The sequence below is a fragment of the Gorilla gorilla genome, chromosome 22, assembly GCF_029281585.2.
Source record: "Gorilla gorilla gorilla isolate KB3781 chromosome 22, NHGRI_mGorGor1-v2.1_pri, whole genome shotgun sequence".
Lineage (NCBI taxonomy): Eukaryota > Metazoa > Chordata > Mammalia > Primates > Hominidae > Gorilla > Gorilla gorilla.
In genome coordinates, this window is record NC_073246.2 from 36,789,725 (window position 1) to 36,810,229 (window position 20,505).

Genomic DNA, 20,505 nt, shown 5'->3' on the forward strand with positions numbered 1-20,505 from the left:
TAGGCAGGTTTTGATGTTTTGCTTGCTTTTATCCCTAACATTTTATCCCTTCACGTTTACTGTCTCACTGAACATTTTGTCTACTCTTCTAGTTATGCAGTGAGCAGGTCTCCTCCAGGAAGAAGCCTCTTTTTATGAGGATTGGGGTGGTGACAGACAATAATCAAATGGTCTGATTTCTCTGCTATCCTTTCCTTTCCCCTAAATGTTCTCAGGGGATCTGCTTGAACTTTTTTCAAGAGATCTGTATTTTGATTTTTAGTAGCCTATAGATTATCACTCAATAAAACAAATTAATTGTTTTTAAGTGAATTGCCAAAAGTCATTTTAAAAAGGAAACTCTATGGTTATTATGGTTTCTGCTAGAAAGAATTCTGACAGCTCATAAAAGCAATATGCATAATTTTTCATTTTTTAGAAGAAAATAAATACTTTCATGTAATGGCTTGAGACTCTGAATTGTTCCAATTCCTGAAGATTATTTATTAATCATTTAGTCTTTTAATATATTTGAGTGTGGGTTCCCTGGCAGAGGAGGGAGTTCAGAAGAGACCCTGATTTTCCCCCCCAAAGGAAGCCACAAATCTCTTAGAGCCCTAGTGCATTGGGGCAGCCAGGTTTTAATGGCCTTTGGTGGTTATCAGCCCGTCTTGCCTCTGCTCTTTATCTGATAGTGACCCCATGGCCCAACCCTGTTGGGTCCCCTCTCAATGCGGGTGCCCTAAAGAGTCATCGCTGAGTCCATTTACGCAAAGGGTTAGAATGATTTAAAAGTAAAATGGTCTCCCAAACCCAAATCTAAGTAAACGGAGGGAGGGAAAAAAGAGTCAAGCAAGCCACCACGTTCCTTCTCCTCATTTCCACCCCCACTAAAAAACAAAACAAAACAAAAAAACTGCTTTTAGAAAAGTGAGTGGAAAAAGAGGCGAATCTATAGACACAGCCAACTGCAAATTTCGTTTTGTTTTAGAAATCACAATCTAAGTGTGGAAACTGTATAAAGCTTAAAAATAACCGCAACAATACTTTTTTAAAAAGTGAATATTAGTCGTTGTAATAAGATCAAGACCCAGCTGAGGCTTGGAACTATAAAAAGCTTATATTAAATTAATCTCCCCTTAAAGGGGACAATTATTTAAACTTTTTTTTTAGTAGCTTATCTTTACACTTGGAACCACCTGCCTTGATTCGCCCTTTAAATGAACAGGAAATGACCCGCACTGATTTTACTTAGTCGCATCTTTTCAAACCCACCAAAGACAGAACAGAATCTCCACTGCAGAAATTAAATTCCTACTGCTTGCTGCTAGGGTAGTAGGGTGATTGTTTAGAAACGCCTGGGGTTGTTTTCATACCCCTGTTGAAGGTCAAGGTTTTTAAAGGCAGCTCAAAGCTTTGGGGATGATCAGGGGTGAAAAGTGAAGGGAGATCTTTGGAGCCGCCGCGCTGAAGTCTCCGGCTACGCGCCGCCCCCTCTCCTCTAGCAGGAAAGCGGGCCGCTGGGACCCCTGGCTCTCCGAAAACAGCCTCGTCACCTTTCGCTACCCCGGGCTTAATCTAGGTGAGCTGATGATAGCATTCAGAACGGTTCCGGGAAAAGAAACAAGATTCGATACTTGCGGCTTCTGGCAGGAGCAGGCTAAAAAGCTCAGAGAACTCTTCAGAAAACTTTTGCAAACTTAACTACGCCCGCTGTGGACTTTGGACATGCTAATTCCTATAGGGCGGTTAGAGAAGAGGAAAAAAATCCCTGACAGTTTCCCTTGTTAGTTTCTTTTCACTGACTTGAAGGCAGAAAAGTCTTACTATTTTATTTCCTGATCCTTTCATCTGAGGAAGACAAAATGGTTTGGGTGTTAATCCAGCGGTAGGGGCAGCAGTAAGTTAGCAGACGGGCTGTCTCTGCCGGGCTGGGTTATAACTTTTCCTACTTTGTATCAAAGCTAAGGCCCCTGCCAGGGAGGTCCCGACCGGCTCCCAGTGGATATCTTTGGGGACACCCTGATGTTTTCAGCCCTCCTAGGAGGCCGCCCCAAAAAGCGGAGACGAGTGCCTCCCGAGGGTCGCCACGGCAACACAGCATCCCCCACATCCCAAGCTAGGAAGACCGACCCGGGGCTGCGGGGGCCCCTTTCCAGAATCCGGCCCCGCCCGCCTGGCCGCTGCCCTCGCGGATCTCCCCCGGCCTCGCCGGCCCCCGCCTGTCCTCCCACCACCCTCTCCGGGCCAGTACCTTGAAAGCGATGGGCAGGGTCTTGTTGCAGCGCCAGTGCGTAGGCAGCACGGAGCAGAGGAAGTTGGGGCTGTCGGTGCGCACCAGCTCGCCCGGGTGGTCGGCCAGCACCTCCACCATGCTGCGGTCGCCGCTCCTCAGCTTGCCGGCCAGGGCAGCGCCGGCGTCCGGGGCGCCCAGCGGCAACGCCTCGCTCATCTTGCCTGGGCTCAGCGCGGTGGAAGGCGGCGTGAAGCGGCGGCTCGTGCTGGCATCTACGGGGATACGCATCACAACAAGCCGATTGAGTTAGGACCCTGCAAACAGCTCCTACCAGACGGCGACAGGGGCGCGGATCTTCAGCAAGCAGCTCCCGGGAGACCAACATACACGTTCAGGGGCCTTTATTACTGCGGGGGGTGGGGGAGGCGGGGGTGGTTAGGGGAGGAGGGAGACTAAGTTACTAACAGTCCAGGAGGGGAAAACGTTCTGGTTCTGCGGATCGGCCTCCGACCCAGGATGGGCTCCTAGCAACCGATTGCTTAGTGCATTAAAAAGTGGAGACTATCTTCTTCGAATCTTGCTTGCTGAGGTTAAGTTCTGTCTTTGGCTGTTAGAAAAGTTCCTGAAGGCAAAATTCTCATACACTTCCTAAAATATTTATGCGAAGAGTAAAACGATCAGCAAACACATTATTTGGAAGTTCCAGTAGTTAATGCCTGTCAGTTTTTTGCAGGTGAGTTTTGTCTAAAGTCCCAACAGAACACAATTATCTCCCGTAACAAGGCCACTTTTATCATGCAAAACTGGCTTCAGTCCCGAAAAGCAAGAGCTGCGACTTCCAAAGGTCGTGCTACTAATGTATGTGCACGTATATATAAATATATACATATGCTCTACTTCATAAAATATTTACAATACAATCTGTGGAGAATTTAAACACAACAGAAATCCATTAATGTACGCTGCAGATTTTTTTAAGTAGCCTTGAAAATCAGCTTCAGTAGTTGGAGCAGTGCTGAGCTAGAAGTACTTGTCTTGTTCTCTGTTCTCTCAATGAATTCTGTCAAAACGCTCAGTGCAGAAAATTCAGCGTTTCAGAGATCTTCAGCTAATCTTAAAACAACAATCATAAGAAGGCCCAGTCGATGACACTCAGGGTACTACAGCTCTCCCACATCTGTGAACTCGGGTTTGGGTATGTTGGTTAAGTTTGTGGCTGGTCCTCTGGTTTGTTGGGAGTTGAGCAGCCGCAGAGTCACACACAGGCAAACACGCACTCTTCGGAAGGCAGCCACTGTCTACATCAGCTGGGTGACTCAGCCCTGACTCGGGCAGCAGCGAGACGATACTCCTCCACCGTCGCCCAGCACCCGCCGGTTAGCTGCTCCGAGGCACGAACACCCACGAGCGCCGCGTAACCGCAGCAGGTGAAACGGGCCTTGAGGGAGGGCTCCGCGGCGCAGATCGAAACAGATAGGGCGGCTCGGGTTACACACGCACGCACATCCTGCCACGCACACTGCCACGCACACGCAACTTCACGGCTCGCCTCGGACCACAGAGCACTTTCTCCCCCTGTTGTAAAAGGAAAACAATCGGGGAAAAGTTCGCAGCCAGGAAAGAAGTTGAAAACATCCAGCCAAGAAGCCAGTTAATTCAAAAGGAAGAAAGGGGAAAAACAAAACAACAACAAAAAAAGGAAGGTCCAACGCAGGCCAAGGAGAAGCAGCAGAGGTTGACTTCCTTCTGGCGTCCCTAGGAGCCCCGGAAAGAAGTGCCTGGCGGCGCAGGGCCGGGCAGCGTGGTGCCCTGGCTGGGTCCGGCCGCGGGGCGCCCGTCCCGCCCGCGCCCGCTGGCTCTATGAATGAGAGTGCCTGGAAATGAACGTGCTTTTACTGTAAGCCCGGCCGGAGGAATTCCATTCCCTCAGCTCGTTTGCATAGGGGCGGCCGGTGGCCAATCACAGGCCTTTCCGGTATCAGCCAGGGCGCGGCTCGCCGCCGCCGGCTCCTGGAATTGGCCCGCGCGCCCCCGCCGCCGCGCCGCGCGCTACTGTACGCAGCCCGGGCGGGGAGTCGGAGGCCACCCCCGCGCCCCGCATCCAAGCCTGCATGCTGGCCCGGGGCCCCGCCCGCGTGCGGACCTCTTTCCGCAGCCACACGCAGGCTTGTGCGGCTCCGCGCGTGGCCACGGTCCGGAGACCTGGAAAAAGAACGCAGGCCCCGCTGGCCCGAGGAGAACCCGGCCGGCGCGCCGCACCCGGAGAGGCCTGGCCCCGCGAGCCGCTGCAGGCAGGCGCAGTGGCCGCCACGAGGCTCCCGAACCGGGGCTGCAGCCCGCGGACGGCCCCAGATCCTGCGCGGCCGCCCAGGGTCAGGCCTCCGCTTCCAGGGCAGGGGTGCGATTTGGACGCGGGGCCCGGGGGAGCCACTCCGCGCTCCTACACCGTCCGGCTGGCAGCTGTGGCGAAGCGGCGCTGATTCCTTGCATGAGGCCGGACGGCGTCCGCGCGTGCCGTTTGCTCTCAGCGTCTTCCCTCGGGTCGGTTTCTGTAATGGGTGTTTTTTACCGCTGCGTCCGGGCCGCGGCTCGATCCCTCCGCGCGCCTCACTTGCTGCGTGCGCCAGCGGCCCACGAGGAGTTTCCTAGTCAGGAAAGACCCCAAGAACGCGCGGCTGGAAGGAAAGTTGAAAGCAGCCGCGCGGCTTGTTCCCGGGCCTTGTAGCGCCGGCACCCGCAGCAGCCGGACAGCCTGCCTGGGCCCCGCGTCTCCCCTCCGGCTCCCCGGAAGCGGCCACCGCTCCTCTCCCCGCCCCCGCGCGCTCGAGCGGCCCCAGGTGCGGAACCCACCCCGGCTTCGCGTGCGGGCGGCCGCTTCCCCCTGCGCCGGTCCCCGCGGTGCTGCGGGCATTTTCGCGGAGCTCGGAGGGCCCCGCCCCCGGCCCGGCGTGCGCTGCCAACTCCGACCCCACCCGGCGGGGCTCCCTCCCAGCGGAGGCTGCTCCCATCACCATGAGTCCCTCCACGCCCTCCCTGCCGGGCCCTGCACCTCCCGGGGCCTCTCATCCACCCCGGGGCTGCAACCCAGTCCCCGGATCCCGGCCCCGTTCCACCGCGGGCTGCTTTGTGGTCCCCGCGGAGCCCCTCAATTAAGCTCCCTCGCGCGAGGGTCCCTCGCCGACCTCCCGGGGCCCCTGACGCCCGCTCCTCCCTCCCCCAGGGCTAGGGTGCTGTGGCCGCTGCCGCGCAGGGACTGTCCCCGGGCGTTGCCGCGGGCCTGGACGCAGGAGGGGGCCAGGGTTGGCTGGCGTGGAGGCCTTTCCCGGGCGGGCCCGGACTGCGCGGAGCTGTCGGGACGCGCCGCGGGCTCTGGCGGACGCCAGGGGGCAGCAGCCGCCCTCCCTGGACGCCGCGAGCAGTCCCCGGTGCTCCCGGAACGCCCCCGACGGCGCGGGGCTGTGCTGCCCGCCTCGTGGCCTTCGGGTCGCCCGGGAAGAACTAGCGTTCGAGGATAAAAGACAGGAAGCCGCCCCAGAGCCCACTTGAGCTGGAACGGCCACGGCGCGTTTCCGAGGTTCCAATATAGAGTCGCAGCCGGCCGGGTGGGGACTCTCGGACCGGGACTCCCCGCTGTGCGGCCCGGTCGGGGTCTCTTCCCGAAGCCCCTGTTCCTGGGGCTTGACTCGGCCCGCTCTTGGCTGTCTGTGCTTCAGGAGCCCGGGCTTCCGGGGCTAAGGCGGGCGGCCCGCGGCCTCAACCCCCTCCGGCCTCCGCTCCCCCTGGGCACTGCCAGCACCCGAGTTCAGTTTTGTTTTAATGGACCGGGGGTCTCGGAAAGAAAACTTACTACATTTTTTTTTTAAATGATTTTTTTAAGCCTAATTCCAGTTGTAAATCCCCCCCTCCCCCCGCCCAAACGTCCACTTTCTCTGTCCCTGAGCAGAGTGCATCGTGCGCGCGCGCGCCCTCCCGCCCGCCCGCAGGGGCCGCAGCGCCTTTGCCTGCGGGTTCGGACGCGGCCAGCTCTAGAGGCAAGATCTGGGCAAGGGAAACCTTTTCGCCTGGTCTCCAATGCATTTCCCCGAGATCCCACCCAGGGCTCCTGGGGCCTCCCCCAAGTGCATCCCCCGGGACCCCCGAGATGCGGGAGGGAGCACGAGGGTGTGGCGGCTCCAAAAGTAGGCTTTTGACTCCAGGGGAAATAGCAGACTCGGGTGATTTGCCCCTCGAAAAGGTCCAGGGAGGCTCCTCTGGGTCTCGGGCCGCTTGCCTAAAACCCTAAACCCCGCGACGGGGGCTGCGAGTCGGACTCGGGCTGCGGTCTCCCAGGAGGGAGTCAAGTTCCTTTATCGAGTAAGGAAAGTTGGTCCCAGCCTTGCATGCACCGAGTTTAGCCTTCAGAGGCAGCGTCGTGGGAGCTGCTCAGCTAGGAGTTTCAACCGATAAACCCCGAGTTTGAAGCCCGACAAAAAGCTGATAGCAATCACAGCTTTTGCTCCTTGACTCGATGGGATCGCGGGACATTTGGGTTTCCCGGGAGCGGCGCAGGCTGTTAACTGCGCAGCGCGGTGCCCTCTTGAAAACAAGAAACAGACCAACCTCTGCCCTTCCTTACTGAGGATCTAAAATGAATGGAAAGAGGCAGGGGCTCCGGGGAAAGGGAACCCCTTAGTCGGCCGGGCATTTTACGGAGCCTGCACTTTCAACGACAGCCACAGCGTGTACGAAGTGAGGAATTCCTTTCCACCAAGAGCGCTCATTTTAGCGACAATACAGAATTCCCCTTCCTTTGCCTAAGGGAGAAAGGAAAGGAAACATTACCAGGTTCATTCCCAGTGTTTCCCTGGAGTAATGCTAGAATTTACTTTTGTCATAATGCAAAATTTAAAAAAAAAATACAACGAAGCGATACGTTGGGCGGATGCTACGTGACAGATTTTTCCAAATTTTGTTGCGGGGAGAGGGAGGGAGGAGAATTGAAAACGGCTCACAACAGGAATGAAATGCAAATTTCTGCAGTGGATTTAAAAAGTACTGCTTGGTTAGTTGGAAGAAAAATAATTTCATTGGAAAACAGTAACAGTGCATTGACGTTTTTCTTCTACAACTTTAGGTAAAGAACTATACGTGGTCTCAGAAGATAACTAAATCTTTTACATTTTTGCTCTTTCAAAAGCCTCCCCGAAATATGCATAAAGATGGGATTAGAATCTCAACAATTCTCTTAAAATTACTCTTTGCGAGCAATATATTTCCAAAATCACATGTGTAAAAATGCAATACGTCTAAAAGAATTATTTCTATTTTAAATGACCATTTAGATTTTAAAAAATAGAATGTATCTTGCTATGGTTTGGAACCAAATAGCTGCAGTTTGTATTGATGTCACAGGAATGGAAAACAATTTTGATGAAGAGTAACATGTATGTACAAATCACCTGCCATACACACTATCCAGTTTTGAACATTGGAATTTAATTAAACATTTTTTTCTTCTGAAGTGGCTTTGAGATTACTTCACTTTTCAAATCTAATTACTATGAGAGGGGGGAGGAGAGCCCTTAGTTCTTCCATTACATCCTTCCTCCATCTGAATGTTTCTGTGGGATGCTATGGTTAATGTGTGATTATTTCACTTTCACTTCATAAACCCATTGTGTACCTCACAAGTAGCAAGCTGAGGACATTTTAAAATTAATCTTTTTAAAATTTAGGAATGCTTAGTAAACATTTTACTCTCATAAAAATCCTGCATTACCACTGCTATAACACAGGTAATAAGCTGGGCTGTGAGGGAAGCCAAGCTCTGTTTTGTTTTTAGAGAGTTGTATAGAGGCATTTAATAGCATCAGAATGCACCTATGGTAAACGCTGTAGAACTGAGGGTATCATTTAAGCTTTCATTGAAATATTTTATATGGTATAACATTTACAATATGGAGAACTGCTTTTAAGTATATTGGAATCAGCAGAAACAGCCTTAATTATTTGGTTAAATTATATCACAAGTTATACATAGAGATACGTAGATATAAAATCATACACATATATGAAGGTGTGTATTTTATTTAAAAATATAACTTGGAATTTAACATACCGTGGACGTCTCTAGAAGGATTCATTCCAAGTATGCATTCTGAAATAACAGAAAGTAGGAAAATAAAAGTAATGCAAGTTTAAAAATTAACTTTCCCCCGACTTTTTTTTTTTTTTTTTTTTTTTGCTAGCTCATTTCTTCTCACTTTTTAGCACTGGAGATTTTTATAGCTTTGACACAAAAATGACTTGAAATAGTAAATCACCAAATAAGAAATAAACTGTTCCTTATGCACGTGGTTTTAGGTACCTTCAACCAATGTTCTCCTTCACTAGCTAATACTGAATATCTGTCGTAGAATCACCTCTTTTAAGCTCCGTGTGTGATTAAAATGTGATTTATTTAATGAAGATTTAAAATATATTTGGAAGGTGTAGGAACATTAGAATTCAAGGGAAAATTCAAACCCTAACTTAATGCAAAAACATTTATGATCATTTACTTCCAATGATAGGACATTTTAGAAACATTTTCCTCTGCTTACTCTCCTTTCCTTCTCTCTGCTAGGCAGGCAAATTATTTACATCGAAACCTCTCACAAGTTCTAATAGATTATATCAATTATTATTAGAAATAATTGTTACATGATAATTCCCAAATATGGATCACTTACTGTATACATTTACAACTATAGGTAAACCCATTAAGCAAAGTCACATGAAGCTCTTTTTCTTTCCGTTGAATATCTATATATAATGTTGTGAATTTGAAATAACTCTATCAGCCTTGTATATTGATAACAGCACTGAGTCACAAGAGGAAATACTGTTCTTTAAAGACAGGATTTGAGCATTTCAAATGCTGCAGACCTAAAGCTTTCAACTCCATGCCACAATATTTAGTATGCTGTTTTTTTTTTTAAAAAAAACTTTTAAAATAAGAAAGGAGACAATTATTTCAGATTTCTAGATGCTGTTTAAATAGGCAGGAAAACAAGATTTGCAGCTTCTTTGGTCATATTTTTGCCAAAGTAAAAGGAACAACTAAAATAAGAGGTTCTGAAGGACTGCTCTATAATGAAATATTAAAGGAATTAAATATGTATAGTCTCAAAGGAGCATCCAGAAAAAAAAAACGAGATTGTGGTTCACAAGTAGATAAAATGACTCCATGAAGACTTTTCTTTTTAAAGAGCAAGGCAGAGAAATAATCATTTGCACTAATTGTGAATGATAAGGTAAGAAATAATAAATGTATCCTGAAGTTACGTCAGCTCAGCTTTAATAGGTGTTGGGGCAGTGGGGTGGGGGTGTGGAATCCACAACGGTAAGACTGACCAGACAGCACACCCAGCGGAACCACGCACCCTGGAAATTATCTCTTGAGACCCAGAGAAGCTTTTCCATGTCTGAGTCTAAGAAATTGGAGTAGGAGAGCAAGAAAACACAAGTTCATCTACACACCTAATAGTTCAGCAATTCTGAGGAAAATGCCAGGATTTTTTAAACCCAAAAACAAGGGCAAAAATGAGTGGATTTTGAAAACTGTGATTGGTAACTATTAAAAACTTTCTTAGTTTGTTGTGTATCAGCAGCCTTGAGAACACAGCAAGTGTGGTTAAATTGGGGAGGGGCAAGGGGTAGGGGGTGAGAAACTGCTGCCCAGGTGAAGTAGCACCTGTGGAGGTTTGAGGTGATTTGCCCATGAAACTGTTAAAGATGCCAGAACCCAAACTGCAAGAGAGGAGAGGTTGCGTGTGTTTAAGACAGTGAACAATGAATCTGGTAGCTCATCCTCCAGTGTGCTAGCTCGCATGCTCTCTCTCTCTCTCTCTCTTCCCTACATCCCCCATTGAATGTAATTATATGCCAGGCAATGGGTGAAGTGCTTTTATATACTTTGCCTGATTTAATCCTCACAAGAACATCATTGCTACCCCCATTTTACAGATAAGGAACCTCACCCTTGGAGAGTTCAGGTAACTTGCCCAAATTCACATCACTCTTGACCTACATAGAAACACACACACACACACACACACACACACACATACATTCATATCTACATATAGGTCCACATGCATGGTAAGCTATGTTCCTTTTGGATCATGATTATTTATTTTTGTGGCTATCCTTGGTAGAGTTCTAAAAAATTAACTCTGATCTCATCTTTCACTTTTATCCCCCCCGTCTCAGGGTCTAGATCAGAAAATATCTTGGAAATTCTTCACCATGCAAACCTCATATCGTTAGGAGTCAGATTTTAATGTCATTTCTGTCATCCACAGAGTTTGAGGAGAAAGCCAAGGTCCATTTGGCTGAGAAGCTTTTACACTGATAATAATATAAAATGGCGTTTTAGTCTTTTCCCACCTCCACTAGTTTAAAAGGGCATCTTTAGGACTTTCCTAGATACAAGGTATTTGATTCACCTGCCTTCAGCATTCCTTGAATGCTTCCTCTGTCCCAGGCAAGGTGCTAGGCTCACTGATGACAAACACCAAACAGATGAGAGTAAAGAAGTGTCATGGCTGTTGGTGGACACATGTCCAGGGTCCCAGGAACTGGTGGGAGGGAATATAAGAGGAAGAGGGGCCAGCAGCCCCTGGTGGGCTCAGGAAAGACTTCCTTCCTAGCAGAGGTGATTTTTGACTTGACTTTTGGAGGTTGGGTAGATTTTTAGGTGGTTCAAAGAGCTAGAGGAGGGGTTTAGGGAGGTGATGGTGGGGTGGGGAAATGGTGCTCTGGGCTGAATAAGCATCATGAGTAAGGGCGTGAGTTTATGAAACACATCAGTGTGTCAGTTCCAGTACAGTTGGGGCATAGGTTTGAGACCAGGTTGGGGAGTGGGGGAGGGAGTGCAGCAGTTCAAAAATACATAGACGTAGATAGGTCATTGGAAGCACAAGCAACCTGAGGAAATGTGAACTTCAACATGCGGGAAAATTGATCTGTCAAAGCCAAACAGGGAAATAACAAAATTAATATATATATTAGAAAAATAAGTCTGTCAACAACAGCTCGGTGAGTTGGAGGGGGTAGAGATGAGGAGTGGGGAGCTATAGCAGTTGTCAGAAAAGGGGTCATGAGGATCTGGATTAAGGTAGAAGCAATGGAGATGGAAGAGGGGATTGAGGTGAGGGAGGGGGAGGAGTCTCCCCAGCATCTGTCCTTTAATAGTAGTAGAGAAGACCAGAAACAGTGGGTTTACAGAGAGACATTGTGATGTCTCTCTGAGCTTTGGATGCCCAGAACAGAATAGGAGGTGCTGGTGGGGAAAACAGGAATTCTGGGGAGAGGTTTCATGTAGAAATAATGAGCTGAACATCCTTAGAATATCTATTGTAGTTTCAGATTGTATCTAGGGTACAATCAAACTCTATGGTAGTTTCAGAGACTGTTTCCAGTGAGAAGAGACCATTCTCAGGTTCTGGGATTATCAACATTCCAGGGTGAGCAGAAGAGGGAGCAACCAAGGAGATGGAGCTAGGAAAAGAAAGAGGAGAGAATAAGTAATAAGAGTAAAGGAAAATGCAGCCGGGCATGGTGGCTCACGCCTGTAATCCCAGCACTTTGGGAGGCCAAGGCAGGTGGATCACCTAAGGTCAGGAGTTCTAGACCAGCCTGACCAACATGGTAAAACCCTGTCTCTACTAAAAATACAAAAATTAGCCAGACATGGTGGTGGGCACCTGTAATCCCAGCTATTTGGGAGGCTGAGGCAGGAGAGTCACTAGAACCCAGGAGGCGGAGGTTGCAGTGAGCCAAGATTGCGCCATTGCGCTCCAGCCTAGGAGACAGGATGAGACTCTGTCGCATAAAAAGAAAAGAAAGGAAAAGAAAAGAAAAAAATAAAGGAAAATGCCAGCTTTGGAGGAAAACCATGTCCCAAAGGCCACAAAGGAGCCATGAAAACAAGGACTGAAAATATGAAAATATTCCACTGGATTTGTCTACAGAGAGTGCCATGTAACCTTTGCCAAAGGAGCTTCAGTTGAGTGGCAGCAGCAGAAATGGAGCAGAGAGTAGAAAGCGAATGGGATGTAGGGAAGGAGAGAATGAAATCTGTTGGAGGAGGGAGGGAAACTGGTGAGGTAGCAGGAGGAGAGAAAGACCAGTGTTGAGAGGTGTTTGTGTATATATATGTGTGCATGTGTGTAAGATGGAAGCAACCTGAGAAAAATAGTGTTTGCCACGTGTATTTTACTGAAAATAAAATTCATCAGTTTCCACTTCAACCCAGGTCTTCCTCTTGTTTTCCCCACTGCACCATCATTCTCCCAGTTTCCAGACTTGGATCCATGGATTGATCTTTGCCCTCATCCAGTCTGTTGCCAAGATCTCTTTTTGATTTCTTTGGTTGATAACAATTCGGCCCCCACCTTTCAATTCCTATTGACATCATTCTGGTTCAAGTTCTCATTACCTCTCTGAAGATTTCTTACAAAGATCTCCGAAAAAGGGGGTTCTGCTAATTGTATACAGTACTTCCAGATTAGTCTCCTGCACCATAGTTCTGCTGACTGTGTTCTCCTGGGCATCTGGAATTCAATGTAAGGTCTTTAGCACAGTTCTGCAGGATTAAGAGCCACCCTTCCTGTCCTCATCTTGGAGGGGGGCAGATCCTTCTGCCTCAGGTGAAATTGCCTCTTAAAGACCAATCACATACTTCATCATCATTTCCACATCTCCTATGTGACTTGAATTATATTTTGGGTTATAGCTATTTAAATATATTGGGTGGTGGGGTGGGTGAGAGGAAGTGGTGGAACCACCCCTTCCCTGGCTTCAGGTTTCCATGGGGAACAACATTCCTTAGTGTAAAACTCTTGACCTCTTTTTACACCCTCATTCCTCCTCCACCATAAAAGACTGAATTACCTAGTTAGTAGCGTTGGAAGCAGAAACTGGTTGTAGAAGGCCGAAGCATAAAATGAACCCCTCAAACTTTCCACCCTAATCCCTGGGGCTGGGAATATGATGAGTTGTCATGCTCTGGTTATGTTACATGGAAAAAAAGAGATTATTTTGCATATGTAATTAAGGTTACTAATCAGTTGGCTTTGACTCATGCAACAGAGAGATTTTCCTGGTAGCCCTAATCTAATCACAGGAGACCATTACAAACACTGTTTTCTCAGGCTGGGGCAGAAGTGAAGTCAGCATTGTAGCTAGAAGACAGAGCAGGCACTTGCAAGAACTAGAGAGCAGTCTCTAGATGCTGAGGGTGACCCCTGATTGACAGCCAGCAAGGAAATGAGGGCCACTATGCTACAGCCCCATGGAATTGCATTCTGCCAACTACCTGCATGAGCTTGGAGGTGAATTTCTCCCTAAAGCCTTCAAGTAAGGGGCTCAGGTTATCCAACCCCTGGATTTTTGGCCTTATGAAGCTCTGAGCAGAGAATCTAGTACAGCACCACCAGATTTCTGACCTGCAGAACTGTGGGCTAAATTTGTTTAAGCTGCTAAGCTTGGCAATTTGCTCGTTTTACAGCAATAAGAAAACAAGTACCCTGGGCATGCTCTTTCCCTCTCCTTATTCTTTTGGGGAGACACTGCTTGGGTATTGGTGAGTGAGTCTCCCTATTTCTGGAGCTCAGTAGCAGGAAGCCACATACCTAAGCCATGCTCTCCAAAAGTTCTATCAGTGACCAAGCTGGTATTTTTATCTCCATCTGCTTGACTCCTTTGTCATCTCACTGTTGATTGTGGATCACCGGAGAGCAGGGGTGTTTTTTATTGAGCCTCCTAACAGCCCACCAGATAATTGTCTTCATCTCTCTAGATTCACTCAAATTCCCACACAAACGCACCAGTGGATTGTGAACACGTTGCCAGCGAGGCTGTGTTTTACTCACCTTTAAATTCCCTAGGCAGCACTGCAGAAAGTGAATGCGTACCTGAGCCCCTGCGAGTCTGGTTAACTACAGATTCTGCCTCAGCAGGTCTCGGAAGAAGCCTGAGATTCTTGGTTTCCCATAAGCTCCCAGTGTTGCCACTGCCGTTGGTTCAAGGTCTGCACTCAGAGTTGGAGGATCCAGTATCTCAGATAGAACTTTTTATTTTTATTTTTTAGACAGAGTCTCACTCTGTCACCCAGGCTGGAGTGCAGTGGCATTATCTCCACTCACTGCAACCTCCACCTCCTGGGTTCAAGTGATTCTCCTGCCTCAGCCTCCTGAGTAGTTGGGACTACTGGCACGTGCCACCATGCCCAGGTACTTTTTGTATTTTTTGTAAAGATGGGGTTTCATCATGTTGTCCACGCTGGTCTTGAACTTCTGACCTCAAGTGATCCGCCCACCTCGGCCTCATAAAGTGTTGAGATTACAGGTGTGAGCTACCACGCCCGGTGCGATTGGACTTTTTAAGCTGTTGTTATGGCCTGAATGTTTTTATCCCTCCAAAATTCACATTGAAGCCCTAATCCTCTATGTGCTGCTATGAGTAGGATATGTGGGAGGTGATTAGATTAAGATGAGGTTGTGAGGCTGGGGTCCTCATGATGGGATTAATGCTCTTATAAGAAAAGACCAGATTGATCTCTCTCTCTCTCTCTCTTTCTCTCTCTCTCCCTCCCTCCCTCCACCGAACCCAATCGTGCTGGTACCCTGATCTCAGACTTCCCAACCTCCAGAGCTGTGAGGAAATACCTGTCTGCTGTTTAAGCCACCCAGTCTGTGGTATTTTGTTATAGCAGCCTGAGCTGACCAAGACAAGTATGGTAATAGAAGTCACCAGTACATCTTCTATCAGGCCTCACGAGGAGCTGCTTTACATACATTATCCCATTTAATTCTTGAGCAGTGAGTGGTCCATCATTACTCCCTTCACTTTACAAATGAGGACACTTAAGATTCAGTAATCAGCCCACCCATTCTAAGCCCATGCAGTTTGCCTGCAGAGTGCCCCGTTGTAGCCAGCAGCTTGCAAGATGGTCAAAACATTGTATTACCAGTCAAATTTCCTTATTAGATCGTGACAAGTTGCCTTTAAACCATTAGGACAGGCCGAATTCAGAGGCTCAAGCTTCTGACTCCAGTGCTTTGGAAGGCCAAGGCTGGATGATTGCTTGAGCACAGGAGTTTGAGACCAGCCTGGGCAACACAGCAAGACCCCATCTCTACAAAAAACAAACAAAAGCTATGTGGACATTCTTTCTTATTCTAGAGCAGCACATCCAATAGAAATATAATGAGAGTCATATACATAATTTAAGATTTTCTAGTAGCCACATTAAAAAAGTAATGGGCAAAATAAATTTTAATATGTTTTATTTAACCCAATCTATTGAAAACATTGTCATTTGAACATGTAATCAATATGAAAATTATTAATGAGCTATTTTACATTTTTCTTTTGTTTCTGGACTATGTCTTCAAAAGTCTGTGTGTATTTTACATTTATAGCGCATCTCAATTTGGTTTAGCCACATTGCAAGTGGTCAATACTCATTTGTGGCTCGTGGCTACCATATTGGACAGTACAGTTCTACAGGAACCACTCAAAACACAATTCACCCTGGATAGCAATTTTGCTACTAGTCTGCTAGTGCTTGAGTGAGCTGTTTTTAAACTGCTGTTAGTGAGGACCACTAAATAGTGCATCTTACTTGACTCGTGTTTTCCCTCTGAGCTGTCCTGAAGCAAAGTTCAGAATTTTTATTACAGCATGACTTGATTGACTCAAAGGTGGAAGAACACACATACTCAGCAGCAATAACTGAGTTGCAAAGGCCTACTAACCACTGACAACACCACTAATGCATTTTTACAGCCATGGATAGCCACAGGTTAATCTCACACATTGTTCATTTCCACTTAACATTCACCAGTCATGCATGCCTCAGCCTATAAAACAGTGCTTTGGTTTCCTTGAGCTCGGAAACAATATTACAAAAGCATCTCCTGTCCCTTTCTTCTCCAGCAAAACCAGTTCCCTATGAAACACACCTGATGTATTTTTAAATATAAGCATTATGGATCAGAAATTGGAGGTTCTATTTTTAATAGGCCATGATTTTAAAATAGAATTTCCAATTGGTTAAACGATACTCACTCTCAAACAGGAATTCCTATAAACAGGTTTATTTTGAAATATAGCATATAAATTTTTCAAAAAACCATCAATGTTTCAGTTTGCTGGCAATCTACCAGTTAAAACACAGCAATGGATCAATTCAGTGAGGTAGCTACTGGTCTAATGGCCTAAGCTATGGAATCCATCCTCATCAGAAGAAATAACCAAGGAGCGGGAATGTGGGGAGAGGTTCACAACAGAAACCACTGCCCCTACTTGCCTGTGTTGGTTCTTAAGGGGCTGCTGGGAACCCCTGAAGGTCCAAGTGTCTCTTTTGTGCAAAGATACCAGTTTCTGGCTGGTCACGGTGGGTCACGCCTGTAATCCCAGCACTTTGGGAGGCAGAGGCGGGTGGATCATGAGGTCAAGAGTTCGAGACCAGCCCGGCCAACATGGTGAAACCCCGTCTCTACTGAAAATAAAAAAAGTAGCTGGGCGTGGTGGCGGCGCGTGCCTGTAGTCCCAGCTACTCAAGAGGCTAAGGCGGGAGAATCGCTTGAACTCGGAAGGCGGAGGTTGCAGTGAGCTGAGATGGCACCACTGCACTCCAACCTGGGGGACAGAGCCAGATCCGTGTCAAAAATAAATAATAATAATAATAATAATAATAATAATAATAATAATAATAATAAACAATACCAGTTTCTATCTGTTAGTCTTACGGGTTGAAGACAGAGGTTAAGGGGCCAATGTGTGGACCCTGGAAAGGGTGTGGGCCCTTCTCCGCATTCTCTTTGGTGTGGGCCCTTCTCCACATGCTCTTTGGTTCCATCAGCTACAGACAGAGGTTATGTTTTAAGAGATACACTGAGAAGTCACTCTCCACATGAAACCAGTCTTCTCTTTGAGTGATATCCTTCAGCTAAGCATTGTGAGAAAGTTATCCAAGTGGAGCATCTGAAAATTGCGCTCCAGGGAGGGGAGTTTAGGGACTTGTCCATGGCTTTCAGTTCCCTAATTGGCAAATGTCACACCAATAAGATTTCCTGGTGGATGATAGATGCAGAGTCTATAAAGTTGCTAATACTTCTGGAGTCTGCTTTCTTTCGTAATCTGCTTTATTTGAGGCATTTTAGTTAATATATTTAAAGCTATTTCCACCACAATGAATAGGAAATGTGACATGACTTTTCTAAGTTGAGTAAAAAAGAAATGAATGAATGTATGAATTAAAAGCAGGGGTCCTGTTCCTCATGTCCCACATGCTATCCCACAGCAAATGCTCCTTCCCAAACAGAATCGTTTATTTGGATTCTTTTTGTTTATAATTTACTCTTTCACTAGGAGAATTATGAAATAGAAAGTATTTTTTCCTTATGCAACTTTTGTGTTCAAAAATAACGGAGTGATTTTAATTGGTTCTTGAAGGGAGGAGGGTAGGGGATTAACTGCAGACCAGCTTGATAAGACGACCCTTAGTGAGCTGGTAGAGCAGTAGGTAGGTCTATGTTAGACCTTAATTGTGGACAATGGTGGGTACAGGACAGGCAAAGGAAATTCCCCAAAGCTGGCTGAAACAGCAAATTTCTACATGGACAACTAATTCTTGGATACTTGGAGTAAAGACATTAATATATATTATAAAGACATAAATACATATATATTCTATATAAAGGTATATATGAAATTCACACACACACATATATTATCTTCAAATGATAGCTAGGTAATCATTCACTCAGATTCCAAATTCAAAATTTAAGATTTAGAGTTATTGATGACTGGATTAATTCATGCAATTAACATGAACCCCAATATATTTGAGTGCAGGAGTACTCACTATCTCATAAGGTAGAGGAACCTGTAGGAAGTTTGTTACTAGCCATGTGAGCAAGTTAGTTACTTACCTTGCCCCAGCCTCAGCCTCCTCATCCACAAAACAAGAGGCTTGGACAAGGTGGGCTTTCCAGCTCCAGGAACATTTATGCAAATGCCACTTGGAATTGTGGGAAATCGGCCCGGGTCTGGTGCTTACCCATGTCAGCATATGGCTAGAGTGAACTTGGGTTTCGAGTGGGAACGGGCCAGGAAGGAAAAAGAGGACCCAGAATCAACTAGAGATAGGACATTTTAAGGACTTTCCCATTTCACATAGGGTTTCTCTAATTTCACATAAGTATTGCCTGTTTTAAAAAGCAGATTCAAGAAGATATGATTTAAAACAAGTACACACATAAAAATAACTCTGAGATTCTGCATCTTCTAGAAAATCACAGACACGTTGCTATCGTATTCTATAATTTACATGGTGATTGAGAATAGACACACAGTTACTCAGTGTTATCCAAAATAATTTATTATTATAATCATTAAAAATATTAAAATTCAGCTCTTTGATTAATTCTGTTTACTCCATGCTCACCAAGTTAGTGAAGTTTCACTATGTATATTACAAAATAATAGTTTAAAAAATAATATGGATGTATAACATAGTTTAATTCCTATGCAATAAACAGATAAGGTTCATTATTATTATTACAACTGTTACTACCTCAAATTTGTGACTTTTTTACTAAAATAAAATTTTTCCTATTTATGATCCCATATAGACTATAGAGAAATTTCCCATAAACATAGCAGAATTCCTTAGAAAGGGAATATAGAAGCTTTAGCTAAATTTTGGGTGCCGAATCACCTATTTGTTTTGGGACATAGAAAGTCTACTCAAGAATCCAGAGTAAGACCTTGATCTCAGTCTTGCTTACAAGGTCTTGATCTGTGAAGGAAGTGCTGAGATATCTACATTTGTCAATTAAATAATAAATTGCCAAATATCAGCCTTAGAGTATTCTATAGGCACTCGGATAAGATGGCAAATACTTTCATATTAATCCTGTTATCTTCAAATTTGGAAAACAGACTTTTATAAGAAACAGTTGGCTAAGACTATCAATATCCTGCTTTCTTGTGGGGTCATGAAATTGCCATACATAGTTTACAAAAACTTTAAAATTTCATGTTGTAGTCTGAAATAAAAAATAGCTGGAAAAAGCAACAATAGAAGTAATAATCCTATTCTCTAATTACGTAATTACATTTTCCAAATTTCATGAAACTGCTAAGATCTGTATTGTAATGGTTACATATTTTCAGGTTACATTATTACTATTATACAATTGATATTCAATAAATGATACCATTTTTATGGATAATACATTGAACTGGAATAGTAAACATTTTTTGTGGAGACTTCTCATAAAACATCATTGTCTACCTCTCAAACAATAGTTAAGTGAGATTTAAACTTTTTCATATGATTGTTTTGGACTTGCTTAGAAAAATACTACCATTTAAAACTATATTCTAAAAGGTAAGGTAAATTTTGCTAGAATTTTTGAATTAAAAAATGGTGATATTTCTGTAGAGTTATCTTTTTGAAAGGTAGAGAGAAAGAGCAGAAAGATTTTTTTAATAAAATTAAACTAAAACATCTGAAAATAGATATGACTTGATAGCTAATTTTTAATTTATATTTATACGTCCAATGAAAGCTATATTCAAAGATCATCCAAAAATTATTAGAAACATACAAACAACACTTGAAAAATGTTATCACATATTTTTGCAGAGTAGGTTGTTTTGAAAACAGCCAGAGCAAAGAAACAGATGATCACCAAAATATTACCACAAATGAGCCAAAAAATAAATTATAGGTCATTTCTAGTTGAACCACTGACCAATTAGTGCACTAATCTTGAGTAACTACATAGCACCCTCCCATTTTTTCTTTTCTAGTTATCTTCAGAATTCAAATGCATGTGAAGATACCCATTTTGAGGAGAATTTAAAATGTATTATTGGTTGATACAGCACTTTTAGGTAAGTTCTCAAGGGGGGCCTGCAGCAAATATTTACATAAATGTGGACTTTAAGATTTTTTCAGAAGTATTCTGTTTTAGGAAGTTCAGTAATTGTCAACTTCTCGGTTTAGGAAGAACCTCACGTTTTAGAGAAGAATATTCTAGATCAAGTCTTTTTCCTTAATGCAGAAATAGTAAAGTTTCTAAAATAGAAATCATTTTGTTTAGCCTTCTCTTTAACCAAAGACACCAAATAATGAAGTAGACTTCTAAGGAGGAAAGAAGAAAACTTTACCAAATATGCCAGTGGGGGCTCCACTTTTAGTCTGCAAACCTCTACACCTGGGAGCTGCGCTGTCAAATTGAGTCAGG

The 20,505-nt window shown here is 45.3% G+C and overlaps 1 protein-coding gene across 6 annotated transcripts in view; it reads right to left on the reverse strand.

The window, feature by feature from the left end:
• Positions 1 to 20,505, reverse strand: part of RUNX1 (RUNX family transcription factor 1) — a 263,011-nt gene that overhangs the window by 96,669 nt on the left and 145,837 nt on the right. For 3 of the 6 annotated variants that reach the window (XM_004062749.5, XM_063702581.1, XM_063702578.1), the window contains exons 3-4: positions 8,313 to 8,351; positions 2,234 to 2,487 (exon numbers count right to left, since the gene is read on the reverse strand). In XM_004062749.5, coding sequence (XP_004062797.2) covers positions 2,234 to 2,487; positions 8,313 to 8,351 — 293 coding nt within the window. Of the gene's footprint in view, positions 1 to 2,233; positions 2,488 to 5,065; positions 5,192 to 8,312; positions 8,352 to 20,505 lie in introns of those variants that run through there. The other 3 variants (XM_063702582.1, XM_063702580.1, XM_063702579.1) reach the window with 2 other exon arrangements.